The sequence below is a fragment of the Vicugna pacos genome, chromosome 13 (genome assembly GCF_048564905.1).
Source record: "Vicugna pacos chromosome 13, VicPac4, whole genome shotgun sequence".
Taxonomy (NCBI): domain Eukaryota; kingdom Metazoa; phylum Chordata; class Mammalia; order Artiodactyla; family Camelidae; genus Vicugna; species Vicugna pacos.
This window is the reverse complement of record NC_132999.1, coordinates 36,192,360-36,207,958: the sequence shown is the minus strand read 5'-3', so window position 1 is coordinate 36,207,958 and position 15,599 is coordinate 36,192,360. Positions and strand designations below refer to the sequence as shown.

Here is a 15,599-nt window from a genome sequence, read left to right as displayed (position 1 = left end):
CGTTCAACAGCACACTGCCTGAGCCCGTCCTCACCCGGCAACCCCTTGAGTTCTCTCGGCAGCGGCTGAACAGAGACCAAACACAGGCTTTTGTAAGCCAGGGCTTTGGCCTTATATCCCAACAGAGAAGCCTGAGCCTGCTGACCTGGACTGGACCCACTGGACTCTTTGGCCAGAGAGTAGCAGACCTGAGTGCCCTCCTTTCCCTAGGGCTATTCCAGCCCCTGTCTGATATTCTAAAGGAGCCAAGGACTGGGGAAGGCATCTCTTTCCAGATGTGTGGAAGCATAGAAAAATGGGGAAATGACAGGGACAGGTGGTTGGACTTCCTTCCATGCAGGAGCAGGAAGGCCCATCTCAACTCCCTGATGGTCACAGACAAGCCCCTTGTCTTGTGGGCTCTGCACCCTTAACCACCATTATGCTGCCTCCCTGTAGAAGTCACAGGACTTGGTAAGACTTGGATGCAGGAATGGAGGGAGGGTGAAAATTTGAGGCTAACATTCAGGTTCTGGGCTTACATGCCCAGGTAGCTGATGGAGAGATGTGAACATAGGAAGGGAAGATGGGAAAGGATGCACAGGAGGTAGTGATGATACTGTTTGGGATTTGGTGAGTTTGACATGCCTCTAGAACAACAAATTGAGATGTCTAATAAGTAACTGAGAGTTTGCAGTTGAAGAGAGTGATAAAATCTTGGGAGTTAGTGGCATATAGATGGAATCAAAGCCATGAGACCACCCAGGGAATACAGCAGGGGACGACACAAAGACACCTGGGGAACAGCAACATGTAAGAGAAAGAGTGAAGAAAGAAGAAAAGTGGGAGGCAATGTTACAGGCATAGGAGGACACTGGGAGAATGTGACATGCTGCAGAACCCCAGGAAGGGAAGTGTCAAACGTTGCAGAGAAGCTGAGCATGAAGGATTAAGATAAGAGACACGATGAGGTTGTTGTGGCTGGTCCAGGGTGAAGGAGACAGTGGTAGGAGATGGGATCTAAGTAGACAGGAGTCAGATCAGGCAGGACCTTGTGTGCATTTAGGAGGTGTTTGGATCTGATTCTATGTGCAGTCGGAAACTACTAGGGGTTTTAGGCAAGAGAGCGAAGAAATCCAATTTGCATTTTAAACATATCACTCTGTCCTGCTAGAGAGGGTAAGAGTGGAAGCTACCCAGTAACCCAGACTTGGACTAGGATGGGAGGAGTGGAGGTGGTAAATGTATTCAGATGCTGGGTACCTTTTGAAAGGACATCTGGCAGGACTTGCTAATGAATTGAATGTAGGGTAAGAGTGAAGCAGAAATCAAAGAGCACTGAGGTTTTTGGTTTGAGTAGATGGTGGTGCCTCTGACAGAAGTGGGTAAGAGTAATGGAAAAAACAAAGCAGGGTTAGGGGTGGGAAGAAGGACCTAGAATTTCATTTTATTTTGGTCATCGTAAGTACAAGATCAGACATGCAAGCAGAGATCCCAAGTAGGCAGTTGATGATCCAAATCTGGAGCCCAGGAGGGCAAGTCCCAGCTGGAGATAAGAATTTTGAAGTCACCAGCACATGCACAGCACCAAAGCCATGGGACTGCAGGAACATTAAAGTTTTTTCTTCTCTCATTTGACCTGACAGAGGCTCAGTGGCCCTTGAGGCATCCAGAATCATCCCCACTGGGCAGAGGAAGCTGGTCCTTGTAACTGAGAGCTGGACAGGAATCAGGACAAACCTGGCCTCAGGAACTCCTTGCAGAGAAATGGTGCCAGAGAAACTAAGACCTCGTGGAGGGGGCTGAAGGATTTCCATGTCCTGCCTCTTACCACCTCCCATAATCCTTTGTTAGTAACATCCATTCGGGAGGAAGAGAGAAGGGCGATACTGAGGACACTGTCTGTAGGGCCAGCAAGGGGAGCCCCAGTTGAGGCCAGAGGAGTTAAGTGTGGGACTTAATGTGGCCTGCACTAGCGCTACATCCCTGTGAGAGTCAGAACTCCTGAGAATGGGCATAAAAACCACCACAGTTAAAGCAGTCCCAGGAGGGGGGCCTGGGCTTCAGAGAAGGGATCACACCAGCTCTTCTGCTACTAATGGGAAGACGAGCAGGAGCTGAGAGCTGAGACCAACTATCCCTTGCTTCTGAGCCAACCAGATAAAAGTGCTGCAGACCAGAGCTTCTCAAACTTTCATATGTATTCACATCATCTGGGGGGCTTAGCACAGTGCAGATTCTGTTTTAGTAGGCCTGGGGTGGGGACCGAGATTCTGCATGTCTAATAAGCTCCCAGATAATGCCGTTGCTGTTGGTCCATGGACCACACTGAGTAGCAAAGGACGAGAGGCCACCGTGGAGGCTACCCACGATGGAGGGGCGTGTCCAGCCCCAGGGAGAATGCACAAAGTTTACTAGTGCACAAAGTCACAGAACCTTTTACAGTGGGAGTGGCCCCCATTTTGTCACGGTTGTGAGGCAGACAGTCATTTGTCAGCCCTGGCGTGGTTGTCACGCACTTGGGTTCTGGAGCTTGATGCCCTGAGCTTTACCTCTTGGTGGGTGTGTGATCTTGGGCAAATCTTTAATGTCTCTGCATCTCAGTTCCCACATCACTAATGGAAATATTAAGACCATTGTGAGGATTAACTGGGTCGATAGATATAAAGTGCTTGTTACATGACAGCCTAGTGAGCACTCAGGAGCGGCTGCCATTCCTGCCCATACGACACCCTTCCACAGCAGTGAGCACAGACATGCACACAGGCTCACTCTCCTTTTGGTACACGGTCGAAAATGTAACCCCCATCTCCCTCCCACCCAAAGGCCTGTATCCTCTCTTTCAAATTCCTCCTACCCTCCCACCCACTCCCATGCCCCCTCCCCTGGCCCCCGGCCCCAGTGTGGTCTGGATGGGCCCCACGGGGCAGGGACAGGGACAGGACGTGGGGCTGTATCTGACAGGAACCTGAGGGGCTGGCCCGGGAGGGGATTGGGGCCCGGCTTCCTGAAGGGAGGATGGGCTAAGGCAGGCGCACAGTGCCGGAGAAGATGCCCTCCTGGGCCCTCTTGGTGGTCACCTCCTGCCTCCTTCCTGCCCCCCAAAACCTGGCACAAGTCACCAGCCAAGGTGAGGTGTGTGGAGGGTGGAGATCACCTATACACAGGAAGAGGGAGCCCTGGGAGGGGTACAAGGTACGAGGCTCCCACTGGTCCCTCCTCTTGCCCACAAACATGCCTGGGAGGACCCAGAGCCCACTCACCAGCTGTTCCTCAGATGCCTCCTTGCTGGCCTCGGACTCAGAGCCCTTGAAATGTTTCTCCCGAACGTTTGAGGACCTCACTTGCTTCTGGGACGAGGAAGAGGCAGCGCCCGGTGGAACTTATCAGCTGCTGTACGCCTACGCAGGGTATGTGCTGGGCTGTGCCTCACTCCCCCATCTGTCCTATACACACCTTAGCTCAGCCCCATTCCAGTAGCTTCCCTGCCTGTGGCCCTGTCAGAGGACCGCTCTACGTATATGCCCTAAATAACCACTTAATGAACAAGTGTGCTTTGGATATATCCAGCTTAGGCTCCTACCTAGCCCCTGATCCCACCTATTCCAGGCACTGAAAAGATAAATGGTGGTAGTGGAAATAGAAGTTGGGCTTGGGCCCAGACCTGGGTCCTCGGGGCTGGACGTGGCGGTCGTGTAGGTAGGATGGACTTCTCCTATGCCCACAGGGAGAAGCCCCGTGCCTGCCCCCTGAGTTCCCAGAGTGTGCTGCCCTCTGGAACCCGATACGTGTGCCAGTTTCCAGCCCAGGATGAAGTTCGCCTCTTCTTTTCACTGCACCTGTGGGTGAAGAACGTGTTTCTGAACCAGAATCTGACCCAGCGGGTGCTCTCTGTGGATAGTGTGGGTAAGGGCCATCCTCCAGTCACCCTGGCCCCTCTGCTGCCCTCAGGTCAGCTCCTAGAATCAGACTGATCTGTGCTTTTTCAAGACGATATGGATGCTCTCCCTTACCAGGCCCCCAGAGGCACCTCAAGATGCCCTTCTCATTCCCATCAGCCTCAGCATCCAGAGCTAGACTTCATTTCCCGCCAGAGACACCCTGGTCTTCCCATCATTAACTTATTCACTTACTCACTCCTTCATCAATTACAGAATACATACTGTGTGCCAGGCACTGTGCTAGGTGACAAGGATGCAGAGACAAAAAGAGGTCCCTGAGTCTAACAAACCTGCAGTGAGGTCACTGTGCTCCTGAGGAAAGGAGAACAGGATAAGGAGCCTCCCTGCCCAGCCCCAGGGGCTGCCCTCCATCCAGCCTCCAGCACCCTCTCCCTGGGTTGATGTGCTCTGTCTTGCCCTCAGGACTGCCAGCTCCCCCCAGTCTCATCAAGGCCACGGGTGGGAGCCAGCCAGGGGAACTTCAGATCAGCTGGGAAACCCCAACTCCAGAAATCAGTGAATTCCTGAGGCATGAACTCCGCTATGGCCCCAAGGATCCCAGGAACTCCACTGTCATCCAGCAGCTGTCCACAGAAACCTGCTGTCCAGCTCTGTGGAGACCAAATCCAGCTCCAGCTCTGGACCAGCCTCCATGTGCTCAGGCCATGATGCCCCAACAGGATGGACCAGAGCAGACCTCCCCAACTAGAGAAGTATCCTGGCCTTCTTCTGCTCCACCCCCTGTCCATCTCCTACCCCTAGTTTTGCCCCAAGAAAGTAGAGATCATACTTTGGGGATTCTAGATGGGGGTGGTCGTTGGAAAGTTCATATAGGCTCTGATCAGCCCTTAGGAGCCATGACTGTTTAAGGATCTCCCACTTTGGGTCATTCACAGCAACAAAATTGAGAGCTTCAGGCCTCTAAGCTAACGGGGATTAAAAAGCCCTAAACCACCTGAAGCCCCCCAATCTGGCGCCCAGTCTGTGTACATATCTACCCAGGGAAGAACTTAGTGTCTCTCCACAGGCATGCCATGAGGCTTCAGATATAAGAGGTGGAGGCCGCCTTGGCTTGAGGCAGGCCTAGATTCTGAGGCTGGGATTCTTCTCCGAAGGCTCCGTCTCTGACAGTGATACGTAAAAGCTGCCTCATCTCAGGGCTCCAGCCTGGTAACTCCTACTGGATCCAACTGCGCAGCCAACCTGATGGGGTCTCCTTCCGTGGTTCCTGGGGATCCTGGTCCCTCCCTGTGACTGTGGCCCTGCCTGGGGATGCAGGTGAGTCAACAAAGGAATGGGGAGATGGGGAGACGACAGAAAAGATCTCTAGGGAGGCCTGGGCTGGATATGGAAGCTCTGGGAAGCATGGTGCTTCCTGACGACCTCAAACTTGCCACTGGACAGAGTGAACTATGCTCAGGGAGAGGACAAAGAACAGAGTAAATGTTCTGAGTTATGTATGTAAAGATGATGTGGACACCTTATAGAGCAGGAGCACGTGAGCTCTGATGGGACTTCCTTCTCTGACCCCAGTGGAAATTGGACTGCAGTGCTTTACCTTGGACCTGAAGAATGTTACCTGTCAGTGGCAGCAATGGGACCATGCTAGCTCCCAAGGCTTCTTCTACCACAGCAGGGCACGGTGCTGTCCCAGAGACAGGTGAGAGTTGAACTACTGACTGAGCTTGGTGTCATGGGAGAGAGGCACAACCCTGCAGAAAGAAGGGAGAGATTGTTCTTGGTCCTCTGCATTCTGCTCCGTTGTCCCCAAACCAAATGCTCTCATCCTCCAATGGGTATTTTATTTTTTCAACCTCTCTTCATTCCTACTGGAAATGCCTCAGTTTAATTCAGCTTTAATCACGTCACTCGGACCACTGCAACAGCCTACATTCTCATTCACCTCCAATTCCTCGCTTCCTGTGCTGCTGACAGACTGACCTTGGTTAAACTTTGCATGGCCTTCACCTACTCCAATACGTAGTACAACTTTTCGCTATCTATCGGATCCAATGAAAACATCACCTGGTCTTCAAGAATTTCTACCAAACACCTCGCTGATCTGCCCATATCCAATCTATGACCTAGTTCTGTTGATTTTACTTATTAAATATCTCTAGAATCTGCCTACTCTGTTCATCACTGCCATTAGGCCAGTACAAGCCATCATCATTTTTCACTTAGGCTACTGAGAAGACCACCTCTTGAATCCTCCAAAACATTCTCCACATAGAAGCCAGAGGGATCTTTTAAAAGTGCAAAAATAAACATTCCTTGTTTAAAATTCTTCCAAGATCCATAGCTTCCACTGGTCCTTGGACAAAGGAAATAACTCTATTGTAGCCATATAGAGTTCTAGAAGACTCAGCTCCTATCCTTGCCTTCAGCTTCATCTTATACCATGCTGCCTTTCGTGCTCTGTGCTCCGATACTGGCATTCATCGGTCCCCTCCTAATTGACATATTCCTCTTCTGCCTCTGGGTCTTTACACACGCTGTTTATCCAGCTCTCCTGTCTTTACTTAACTTCTACTTGTCCTTCAGATCTCAACTCAGATGTCACCTCCTAAGGAACCCTCCCCTGACCCTCCTCCCTAGGTCCAATGGCACTATTATACAACCTTGCTGTACCATGTACTTCTCCTTCTTAAATAGTTATCATAGTTACAATTTCACATTTATACTTTATGTGGTTATTTTATTGATAAGAAAATTCTCGCTCAGAGCTCCAGCCGTAAAAGGCTGATCTTGACTATACACAATCCATGAGGGCAAAGTCAGTGTCTATTTTCACTCACTAGTGTATTCTCACCTACCACACTGCCTGGAACATAGTAGGTGCTCAGTAAGAAACTGTTGAATGAATGGATAATGAAAAAACTGCTATGAATAGTTTTAATGTATTCTTCCAGTGTTTCCATGTGTTCACGTATGTCTATACACAACATTTAGCTTTCAGTATAAAGTGGATCACACTACATATATGATTTCTTACCTTACTTTTTTACTTAAAAATATTTCTTGGAGATCATTATAAAAAGTTGTAACTCATTCTTTATAATAACTGCACAGATTTTCATAGTATGGAGGTGCCGTGAACAGACTAAGGGGAGGCAAAACTGACCTCATCATTTCCTCTGCCCAAACCTGCTCCTCCTCCTATTGTCCATCCTACCATCAACTCCGCTCTTCCGTCCTGGACTTCTGCCATTTCTACACCTGCCAGGTCCAGTCAGAAACACTTGTCATTTCTACTGCTTCAGTATCCCTTGAATCCATCAAATTCCCTCTGCCCCTACTTTCAGATCCCCATCACTTTGCACGTGAAAAACCATAACACTGTCCCAATAAATTTCTCTGCTTCTAGTCCCCTGACAAATCCTTCCCTAGAAACTGCAGTTACAGTGGCCTTCCTAAAGTACAAAGCTAATTATGACAATTCCTTGTTTAAAATCCTTCAATGTCTCCACCATTACTACAAGATTAAATTCAAGCTCCTTAGAAAGGCCACAGGCCATCTATGACCTTAGTCTGCTGTCTCACATCTTCCACTCACCACCAGGCCCTCTATGCTAAAAGCATTCTGCATAACTTGGAGTTTCCCCCAAAGCACCATGTCTCCTACCTGTGCACAAGCCCGCGCTGGGGATGCCTGTTTGTCCCCTTCGCCTATCCTATTTCCAGTCCAAGACTCAGTCTAAGCACTGCCTTCTACAGGAAATATCCTCGGACCCTCCCCGTCTGAATTAGATGGTCCTCCTTGATACTCCCAAGCCAGCCTGTGCTCATCACAGGAGAATACCATCTGTTCATTTTTCTGCCTTTCCCACTGAAATGAGAGCTCCTTGAAAATTATTCCTCTATGTCTTCACAGGGCTTATCACAGTGCCTGGCACATAGAATAAATTAGTAAACATATAAATACATAAAGTGATAAATAATTCTAGTCAGAGCTAGCCATTTAGGTGTTATAATCAGGAAGGAAACATGACTTATTTGTTCTGTAAACAATGATTGAAGGTGACTATGTTCCAGGCACTGGGGCTAGAGTGACAAAACAGAAAACCTTTCAGCATTCAGGGGGCTTACGTTTTAGTTGGGGGAGGGAGAGAAGAGGAGACAAACAAGAAAAGAAATCAAGGAACAAGGTTATATGACAGAGATTGAGAGGATGGGGGACAGGTGCTAATTTAGACTGAGTAGAGAGGGAAAGCCTTGCCAAGTAGGTGACAGGTGAGCTGAGAAGGAGTGAGTCACGTGAGATCTGGAGGCAGGGCAGTCCAGGGCAAACTGAAGTGCAAAGACAGTGCATCTGGTGTATTTGCAGCCGAGAGAGAAGGTCCCGGTGGATGAAAGGTGGCAAACTGGTGTGAGGATTGTAGGAGGTGAGAGTGGAGAGGTAGGGAGGAACTAATCCATACTATGGAGTTTGGATTTTATTCCAAGTGGGATGGGGAGCCATTGAAGGATTTTAAGCAAAAGAGTTACATGATATGATTTACATTTTAAAAAGATGTTTCTCAGTGCAATTAGAAAGAAGTAAGAATAGAAGCAGGATCACCAGTTAGAAATGTGCCTTAATTCAAGCAACAGGTAATGGTTTCACCTAATGTTCTGGGGGTAAAGATCAAAATTAATGGACAGATTTGTCATATATTTCACATTATCAAATCAACACTTTGGATCTAAATTCTGGTTGCCGCATGGAGAACAAATTGAAGAGAGTGGCAAAAACAGAGGCAGAAAAGCCAGTTAGGAGGTTTTCGTAATTACCTATTAGTAAAATACCATGTAGAGGTGACTAAGACGGCTGCCTAATGAGAATAGGTTAAAAATATAAGGATATTTTCCCCCAGAAAGATGAAGGAAATAAATAAATGACAGAAATGGGGCAGAGATAAGTCAAGTAATCTGCCCAGAGTTATACACCAAGAAGCCAAGACCTGAATTCTATAGACCATGCTATTTTCACATATCTTCCAGCTCTTTTCTTAAGAGGAAGAGTCTGGACACCAAAGCAAAGCTTAGAAAACAAAACATCATGGCATGAAGACACAGAGAAATCCTGGAGGCCCCTCCAAGGGAGGAGTTAGATTATAATCCAAGCAGCCCAAAGCCCCTGTGGGATAGGCATGTCAGCCTTCATCTCTGAGGCAGGCCCTATTCAGTGACTATATGGGGCTGATTCTTAGGGACCCCATCTGGGAGAAGTGTGAAGAGGAGGAGAAAATTCCAGGATCACAGCCCTCCCGGTTCTCCCGCTGCCACTTCAAGTCACGAAATGACAGTGTCATTCACATCCTTGTGGAGGTGACCACAGCCCAGGGTGCTGTTCACAGCTACCTGGGCTCCCCTTTCTGGATCCACCAGGCTGGTAAGAACTTGCTTCCCCTCTCCTCCCACATAGTTCCCACCCCTACCCCATCTGACCCCATGCCCGGAATCACCAGCTCCGACATGTCTGACCCATGGCCCTGGTGACATGATGTCTCATGCACAGAAGGGCTTAGGCCAGTCCCTGCTGACGTCCCTGTAGTGCTCATTCCCACTCCAAATTTGCACTGGAGGGAGGTCTCTAGCGGGCAGCTGGAATTGGAATGGCAGCATCCATCGTCCTGGGCAGCCCAAGAGACCTGCTATCAGCTTCGATACTCAGGAGAAGGCCATCAGGACTGGAAGGTACAGTCAAGAAACAAACGTTCGCAGACCACACACTCAGGGTATTCCTGAGTTTCACCATGTCTGTTATCAGCAGTGAAGTTGTCTGCGTATCTATGTCTGTGCTTGTTTATCTAGGCTTATCTGATTCAACTAATATCTTAATCTCTCTTTGTCATTGACATTGCTGACTACTCCTATTTCAAATTTTCTCTTCCCTTTGTTTTTGGGATATAGTCTCTCCTGATACTCATACCACTTCTCTGACAGAATCTCCTCACTCTTCCCTGGCTCCACCTTTTCCACCCTTACTTAATATGTTGTGCTTCCTACGGCCCCACCTTTGGCTCTTTTCTCCTCTAAATAAATGTATGGATGCTCTCCTTAGGCAAATGCTTCAACTCCACGGTTTCAACAGTTATACATTAACCATCCCAAACTTACCATTCCCATACCCATATGGAAAGGAACTTCTATACCATAGGCAAATTACCTAGACTTCTGAAGTCTCAGTTTCCTCACTGGTGATAAAGATATCTACTTTCCAGAGGTATAGTAAAAATTAAATACATCAATATCCAGCATACTGCCTGGCCAATAGAAGTTACCCACTATGCATTAGTTAAATATTCATTTTTTTCTCTACTTTTATTCTCACTTACTACATGTATGTACCACTTCTTACCAGACAGCTCTACCTAAAAGCACCCCTCCCAGGGCATTTCAGACTCAATGTATCCAAAATTGAACTCATTTTCCTTCCCAAACTTCTTTTTAAGTTGAGATACAAGTTACATAAAGTACACAAATCTTAAACATACAGTTGATTCATCTGTATGTGTGTATACACCCATGGAATCATTACCCAAATCAAATTATAGGTGATTTCTAGCACCCCAGAAGTGCCACATGCCCCTACAGTCACACACACCCCATCCAAGGTGACAACTATTCTCACATTACCACTGATAAGTTTTCACTGTTGTAGAACTTAATAAAATAGATCCATTCAGTATTTTTTCCTCAAACTTCCTTCTCCTCTGTTCCCTATCTCTGACAATGTCACCAACACTCCTCCAGTTACTCAAGCCGGGAGTCATCCTTGACTCTTCTCCCTTTTCCCTTGTCCCTTCCCCCTATTCATCAACAAATAAGTTGAGTTTATTGTCCTAACAGGCCTCAAATCCCTACTACCACTGCCTCTGCCTCATCTCTGAGCATCCAGCCTGCCCACCCATGCTCTGAGGACACAGGACTACTCTGTAACCCCCCATCAGGCACCTAAGGTAGCATTACATGCTTCTTGGTGCCCCCGTGGTGCATTACTTATGTCACTGTTACCGTGCTAATTACTCCTGGTAACTATTACTTGTTTGGACATCGTCCTCATTGGGCACATGAGACCATGTTTCACTTATCTTTTTCCCCAGCGCCTAGTCCAAAGCTTAGCATATCACAAGCAGCTCATAAATGTTTGCTAACTGGTTAATAACGTCTCCCTGCCTGTACACACGATGCTTGTTTCCTCTACATGGAATCTATCCTCGTACCCCCAGCACCTAGCATAATGCGGGAAACCCTGTTGAATGCATGTTATTTGTGGACTGGTCCACGTGGCTCTCAGTATCTGACCGTGTCTGGGGTTTCCATCGCTGGACCTGGAGTTCTGGTGCGCGCTTCTGGCAGGATGTCTGTGCATCCTGGTCAGGGTGTGTGCACCAGAGTCCCTGCAGGTGTACTGGAGTCATATGTGTCAGGATGAGTAGTGCTGTGTGTAGATGAGTCAGTGTGTCGCGGCTTTCGGGCCGGGCAGGGCAAGGCCGCAGTCAGGGCGAGACTCTCTGGGGTGTTCTCTCCAGTCAGTTTCCGCCAGGATGCGTGTTTCTGCCCGTGAGGCTCTTTGGGGGGACCCCTAGGAATTCAAAGGGATTGGATTTGGGTCTGGCGCCAGGCTCGAGGCCCCGACGCTAGCCCACCGGCACTTGGAGCCTGACCACCCGCTCGCTTCTCCTCTGTGCAGGTGCTGGAGACGGCTCTCGGGGCCCAGGGAGAGACCCTGGAGCTGCGCCCACGCTCTCGCTACCGTGTACAGCTGCGCGCCAGGCTCCACGGCTCCACCTTCCGAGGTCCCTGGAGCCCCTGGTCAGACCCAGCGTGGGTGGAGACCTCGTCTGAGACCGGTGAGGGCAGGGCCGGGGCAAAGGCGGTCTGCGCCTGCGCCAGTGGAGGGGCGCCGGCGCAGCGAGGGGCGGGGCTCGGACCCCACCCGGCAGCGGCTGCGCAGACCCTACGCGGAGCCTCGGGACGGCGAGGGGCGGGGCATGGGCGGGGTCTGGCGGACCTCGGGGCGGGGCTCCGGCCAGGGGCTGCCCAGGTCTGACTTACTTTGTCCCACAGCCTGGATCTCCTTGGTGACCTCTCTGCTCTTGGTGCTGGGCCTCAGCGCCCTCTTGGGCGTGCTGCTGCTGAGGTGGCAGTTTCCTGAGCACTACAGGTACCTCTCAGAGCTACGCGCGGGACGGGGCTGCGGTCCGGTGGGGCCTGCGTCCTCTAAAGGAGCATCCCCAGGTCACTCTGGGACACCCGCTCTCTGGACAATCCTACATCCATCCCGTGGCGTCACACCGCCTCCTTACACTTGAGCAAGCCCATTATACTGGACACCTCAAATAGCCCCACCTTCTGGCTCTTCATCCCAGTAGCAAGGTTACTGTCCACCTGTCACCCAAGACAGAACACTTAGGCGCCTCCCTCCCCCCTACTCAGTCTGCTCTGGTCTGGTCATTCCACCTCCTGAACCTCGTTCAAACAATGACTCCCTTTCTCCAGCTCTACAAGCACTACCTGATTCACTGAAACAGAGCCTCTTCTCTCCCCTAACCTAGCCTCACAGAGCCACCAGAATAATCTTTCTGAAATGCACACGTGAACTTGTCACTCCACCTCCTTAAATCTCATTATTAGCTCCCCAGGATAAAATCCAAACTCTAGAATGAGACACAAGGCTGTGCAAAATCTGGCCGCTCCCAGCACTTCCACCCTCCCACCCTGTGCATCAGCCATGCCAAACTGTTGGTGATTTCCTCCACAAGCCAAGAGGTTTTACTTCTCAGTGCCTTTGCGCGTAAGGTCCCCTCTGCCAGGAATATCCTCCCTGGATGACTAATACCCATTTATCTTTAAATAACTTTCTTCACTAACTCCTAGGAAACCTTTCCTGACCCTCCCCTATTGGCTGCTCTCTTTGTGCCCCAGTACGGACTTCTTTCATAGTACCATAGCATTTTACTGCATTCATTTCTTTATATATCTTCCCCATGCCTTACTGGTCATCCTTAAAACCTCAGCACTTTGCCTGCCAAATAGCACACCCTTAAATAAATGTTACTAATGAATGACTTGTTTAGGTGGGAAGACTAAGGCTGAGGAGAAGTGTCATTGGAAGTTATAAACATAAAGGATAGAATCCACGCCACCTCAGTCCTTCAATTGGTAATATCTCTCGCTTTTTGAAGACTCAGCTCAGAAGGCAGCTCCTCCAGGTGGCCTCTTTCAATGGCTCTAGGCTAGATGAGATGCCCCTATTCTGTGCCCGCATCTCTCCTTGAACATGTCTTTGAGCTTTTTAATCTACCCATCTGTATGTGCAGACTGGACTGTAGCCTTGATGCAGGGAGCCAGATCCAACAACAACAAAAAAATGTTGGGGAAACAGGCTTACTCAGTTCCTTTTCCCCATTTACGATACATCACTCCTCCTCCCCTGGAAAGATAGGAGTGAGGTCACAGAAGAGGCCTAAAATATTGTTCAGCTAAAGTCTCTCCATGAGGAAATATGAAATATGAGTTGGAGATTCCCCCAATATACTTTAATTCATGTTCTTCCCAGATAGACCACCTTCCTCAGCAACTTAATGTTAAGCTCTATTGGTTCTCCTCACTCCTTCATTCAACTAATTTCTTGAGCACCTATTATGGGCTAGACACTTTTCTACATCCTGGAGATACAAGAGTGAGCAAATAGACAAACTCTTTGCTCTCATGAAGTTTACACTCTAGTATGTTTAATATATATAGTAATATAATAAATACAGAATAAGTGAAGTACTATAAAGAAAAATAAATCAGAGCAGGAGACAGTGTAATGGGAAAGGGAGGCAGTTCTATTTTAGCCAGGGTAGTCAAGGAAAGCCTCTCTGGCAGGATGACATTTGAGCAGAAACCTAAATGAAGTGAGGGAATAAATCAAGTGTTCCAAGCAGAGAATACAAGTGCAAAGGCCCTGAGGCAGGAATGTTTGAGGATAGGAAAACCCCTTTTTTGAACCTCCCCATCACTGACTTCCCTCTCCCATCTAAGGTTTCCCTTCCACCTGTGCTCCTCTACCTTACTTTACTGCCTTGGCTACACTGTTACCTCTCCAAGCCTTACTCCCTCACCTCACTACCTCCCCCACTGCCCCACCTCAGTACTCTCATCCCTCCTCTCAACTCACTCCCACAACTCAGTCTCCTTCTCTTTCTTCTTCTCAAGGAGCCTGAGGCATGCCCTGTGGCCCTCACTTCCAGACCTGCACCGGGTCCTCGGCCAGTACCTTAGGGATACTGCTGGCCTGAATCCGGTGAGTGCACTCCCCTCCCAGGTCCCCACCACCAGCCCTGCCTGGAGCTGGATCTTTGCCCCACTACACAACTTTTCCAAGGCCCTTGCCCACCAGCATACCATCCCAAGAACTCACCTCCAGCCAAACCCTCTTTCCTACACAGTCCAGGTCCTGCTCCCACAGGACCTGCTCTAATCCAAACCTCCATTTCTCCCAGCCCAAGGCTGCAGTCTCAGATGCCTATGAGGAAGTGGAACCCAGCCTCCTTGAAATTCTACCTAAGACCTCAGAGAAGACTCCCTTGCCCCTATGTTCCTCCCAAACCCAGATGGACTACAGAGGATTGCAGCCTTCTTGCCTGGGGACCATGCCCCTGTCTGTGTGCCCACCTGTGGCTGAGCTGGGGTCCTACTGCACTACTCACATCGCCAACCATTCCTACTTACCTCTCAGCTGTTGGCAGGCCCCTCGGTCCCAGTACCCTGGACAGATCCAAACCCTCTAGAGCTTCCTTCTAAACTTCCCTACCCATCCTATCTCAACAACACAACCATCTCAGACTCCACTTCCCTCCCCCTTGTCTATCCTCCTAGCTGGGTTTTGTAACACTGATCTTTCGGTACTGCCACTGACATAGATCCAGGACCTTCTCTCCTCAGGCAAGGTTCATTTGACTAAGATCCTATAACTTTCACCTCCTTTCTCTCTCCTCTTTAATGCCAAACTCCCTGAAAAGAAGGCTCCATTTCCCTATTCCCATTTGCTCCTCAGACTACTTCAATTAATCCCTCCCACTATCACTCTGCTAATGAGACTCAGACTTTCTAACTGCAAGATCCAATAGAGAAAAAAAAAAGATCCAATTGGATCTTGTTAATCCTCAATTTATTTGATCTCTCTGTTGGCATTTGTCATGGTGACTACCCATTTCTCCTTTAAATTCTCTCCTACCATAGCTCGCATAATTACTCTCTCTCCTGGCTCTGCTCAGGTCTCTCTAAGTATATTAGTAATCAAGAACATAAATTCTGGAGTCAGAGCTGGGTTCAATTCCTGTCTTTCCCACTTGCTATTTGTGCAATCTTGGACAAATAACCTAAAGTCTTCGAGTCTTAATTTTCTCATCTATAAAGCAAGGGTAATAATAGAACCCCATAGGGTTGTGAAGAGCATTTAGTGAGGTAATCTGAGTAAAGCATGTTGCCTAGGAATGTGTTGTGTTTGATATATCTAAATAATCATAATTATTCCTTCCTAATCTCTTAACCTTGAGTCTCTTCCCCTTTTAATTATTGCATTCCCTCAAGAGTCCATTCGTAACAGTTTCCAATCCCATCTACTCTCATTGTTTTCCTCTCTACTGACCATTCCAAAGTTCTTATCTCCAGCCCAGACTTCTGTTACAGTACCTGTGATCC

The 15,599-nt window shown here is 48.8% G+C and overlaps 1 protein-coding gene and 1 long non-coding RNA gene across 6 annotated transcripts; one reads left to right on the top strand and one right to left on the bottom strand.

Annotated features, from left to right (window-relative positions):
• Window positions 1–1,393: 1,393 nt before the first annotated feature.
• Window positions 1,394–11,785, bottom strand: LOC140700677 (uncharacterized). 5 transcript variants are annotated; one of them, XR_012079169.1, is made up of 5 exons: window positions 11,662–11,785; window positions 11,211–11,490; window positions 5,500–5,632; window positions 3,243–3,818; window positions 1,394–1,735 (listed from the first exon to the last, which is right to left on the bottom strand). It is a non-coding gene; the product is annotated as an uncharacterized lncRNA (long non-coding RNA). The 5 variants fall into 5 exon arrangements; XR_012079173.1 differs by lacking the exon at window positions 11,211–11,490 and having other exon boundaries at window positions 3,243–3,380; window positions 3,644–3,818; XR_012079168.1 differs by lacking the exon at window positions 11,211–11,490.
• Window positions 3,031–15,392, top strand: MPL (MPL proto-oncogene, thrombopoietin receptor). The gene is made up of 12 exons (XM_006200345.3): window positions 3,031–3,109; window positions 3,257–3,389; window positions 3,707–3,885; window positions 4,344–4,633; window positions 5,036–5,198; window positions 5,454–5,580; window positions 9,113–9,294; window positions 9,457–9,599; window positions 11,599–11,758; window positions 11,976–12,072; window positions 14,112–14,199; window positions 14,399–15,392. The coding sequence occupies exons 1-12, from the start codon at window positions 3,031–3,033 to the stop codon at window positions 14,684–14,686; spliced, it is 1,929 nt and encodes a 642-aa protein (XP_006200407.1). The 3' UTR covers window positions 14,687–15,392.
• The last annotated feature ends 207 nt before the right edge of the window (window positions 15,393–15,599 follow it).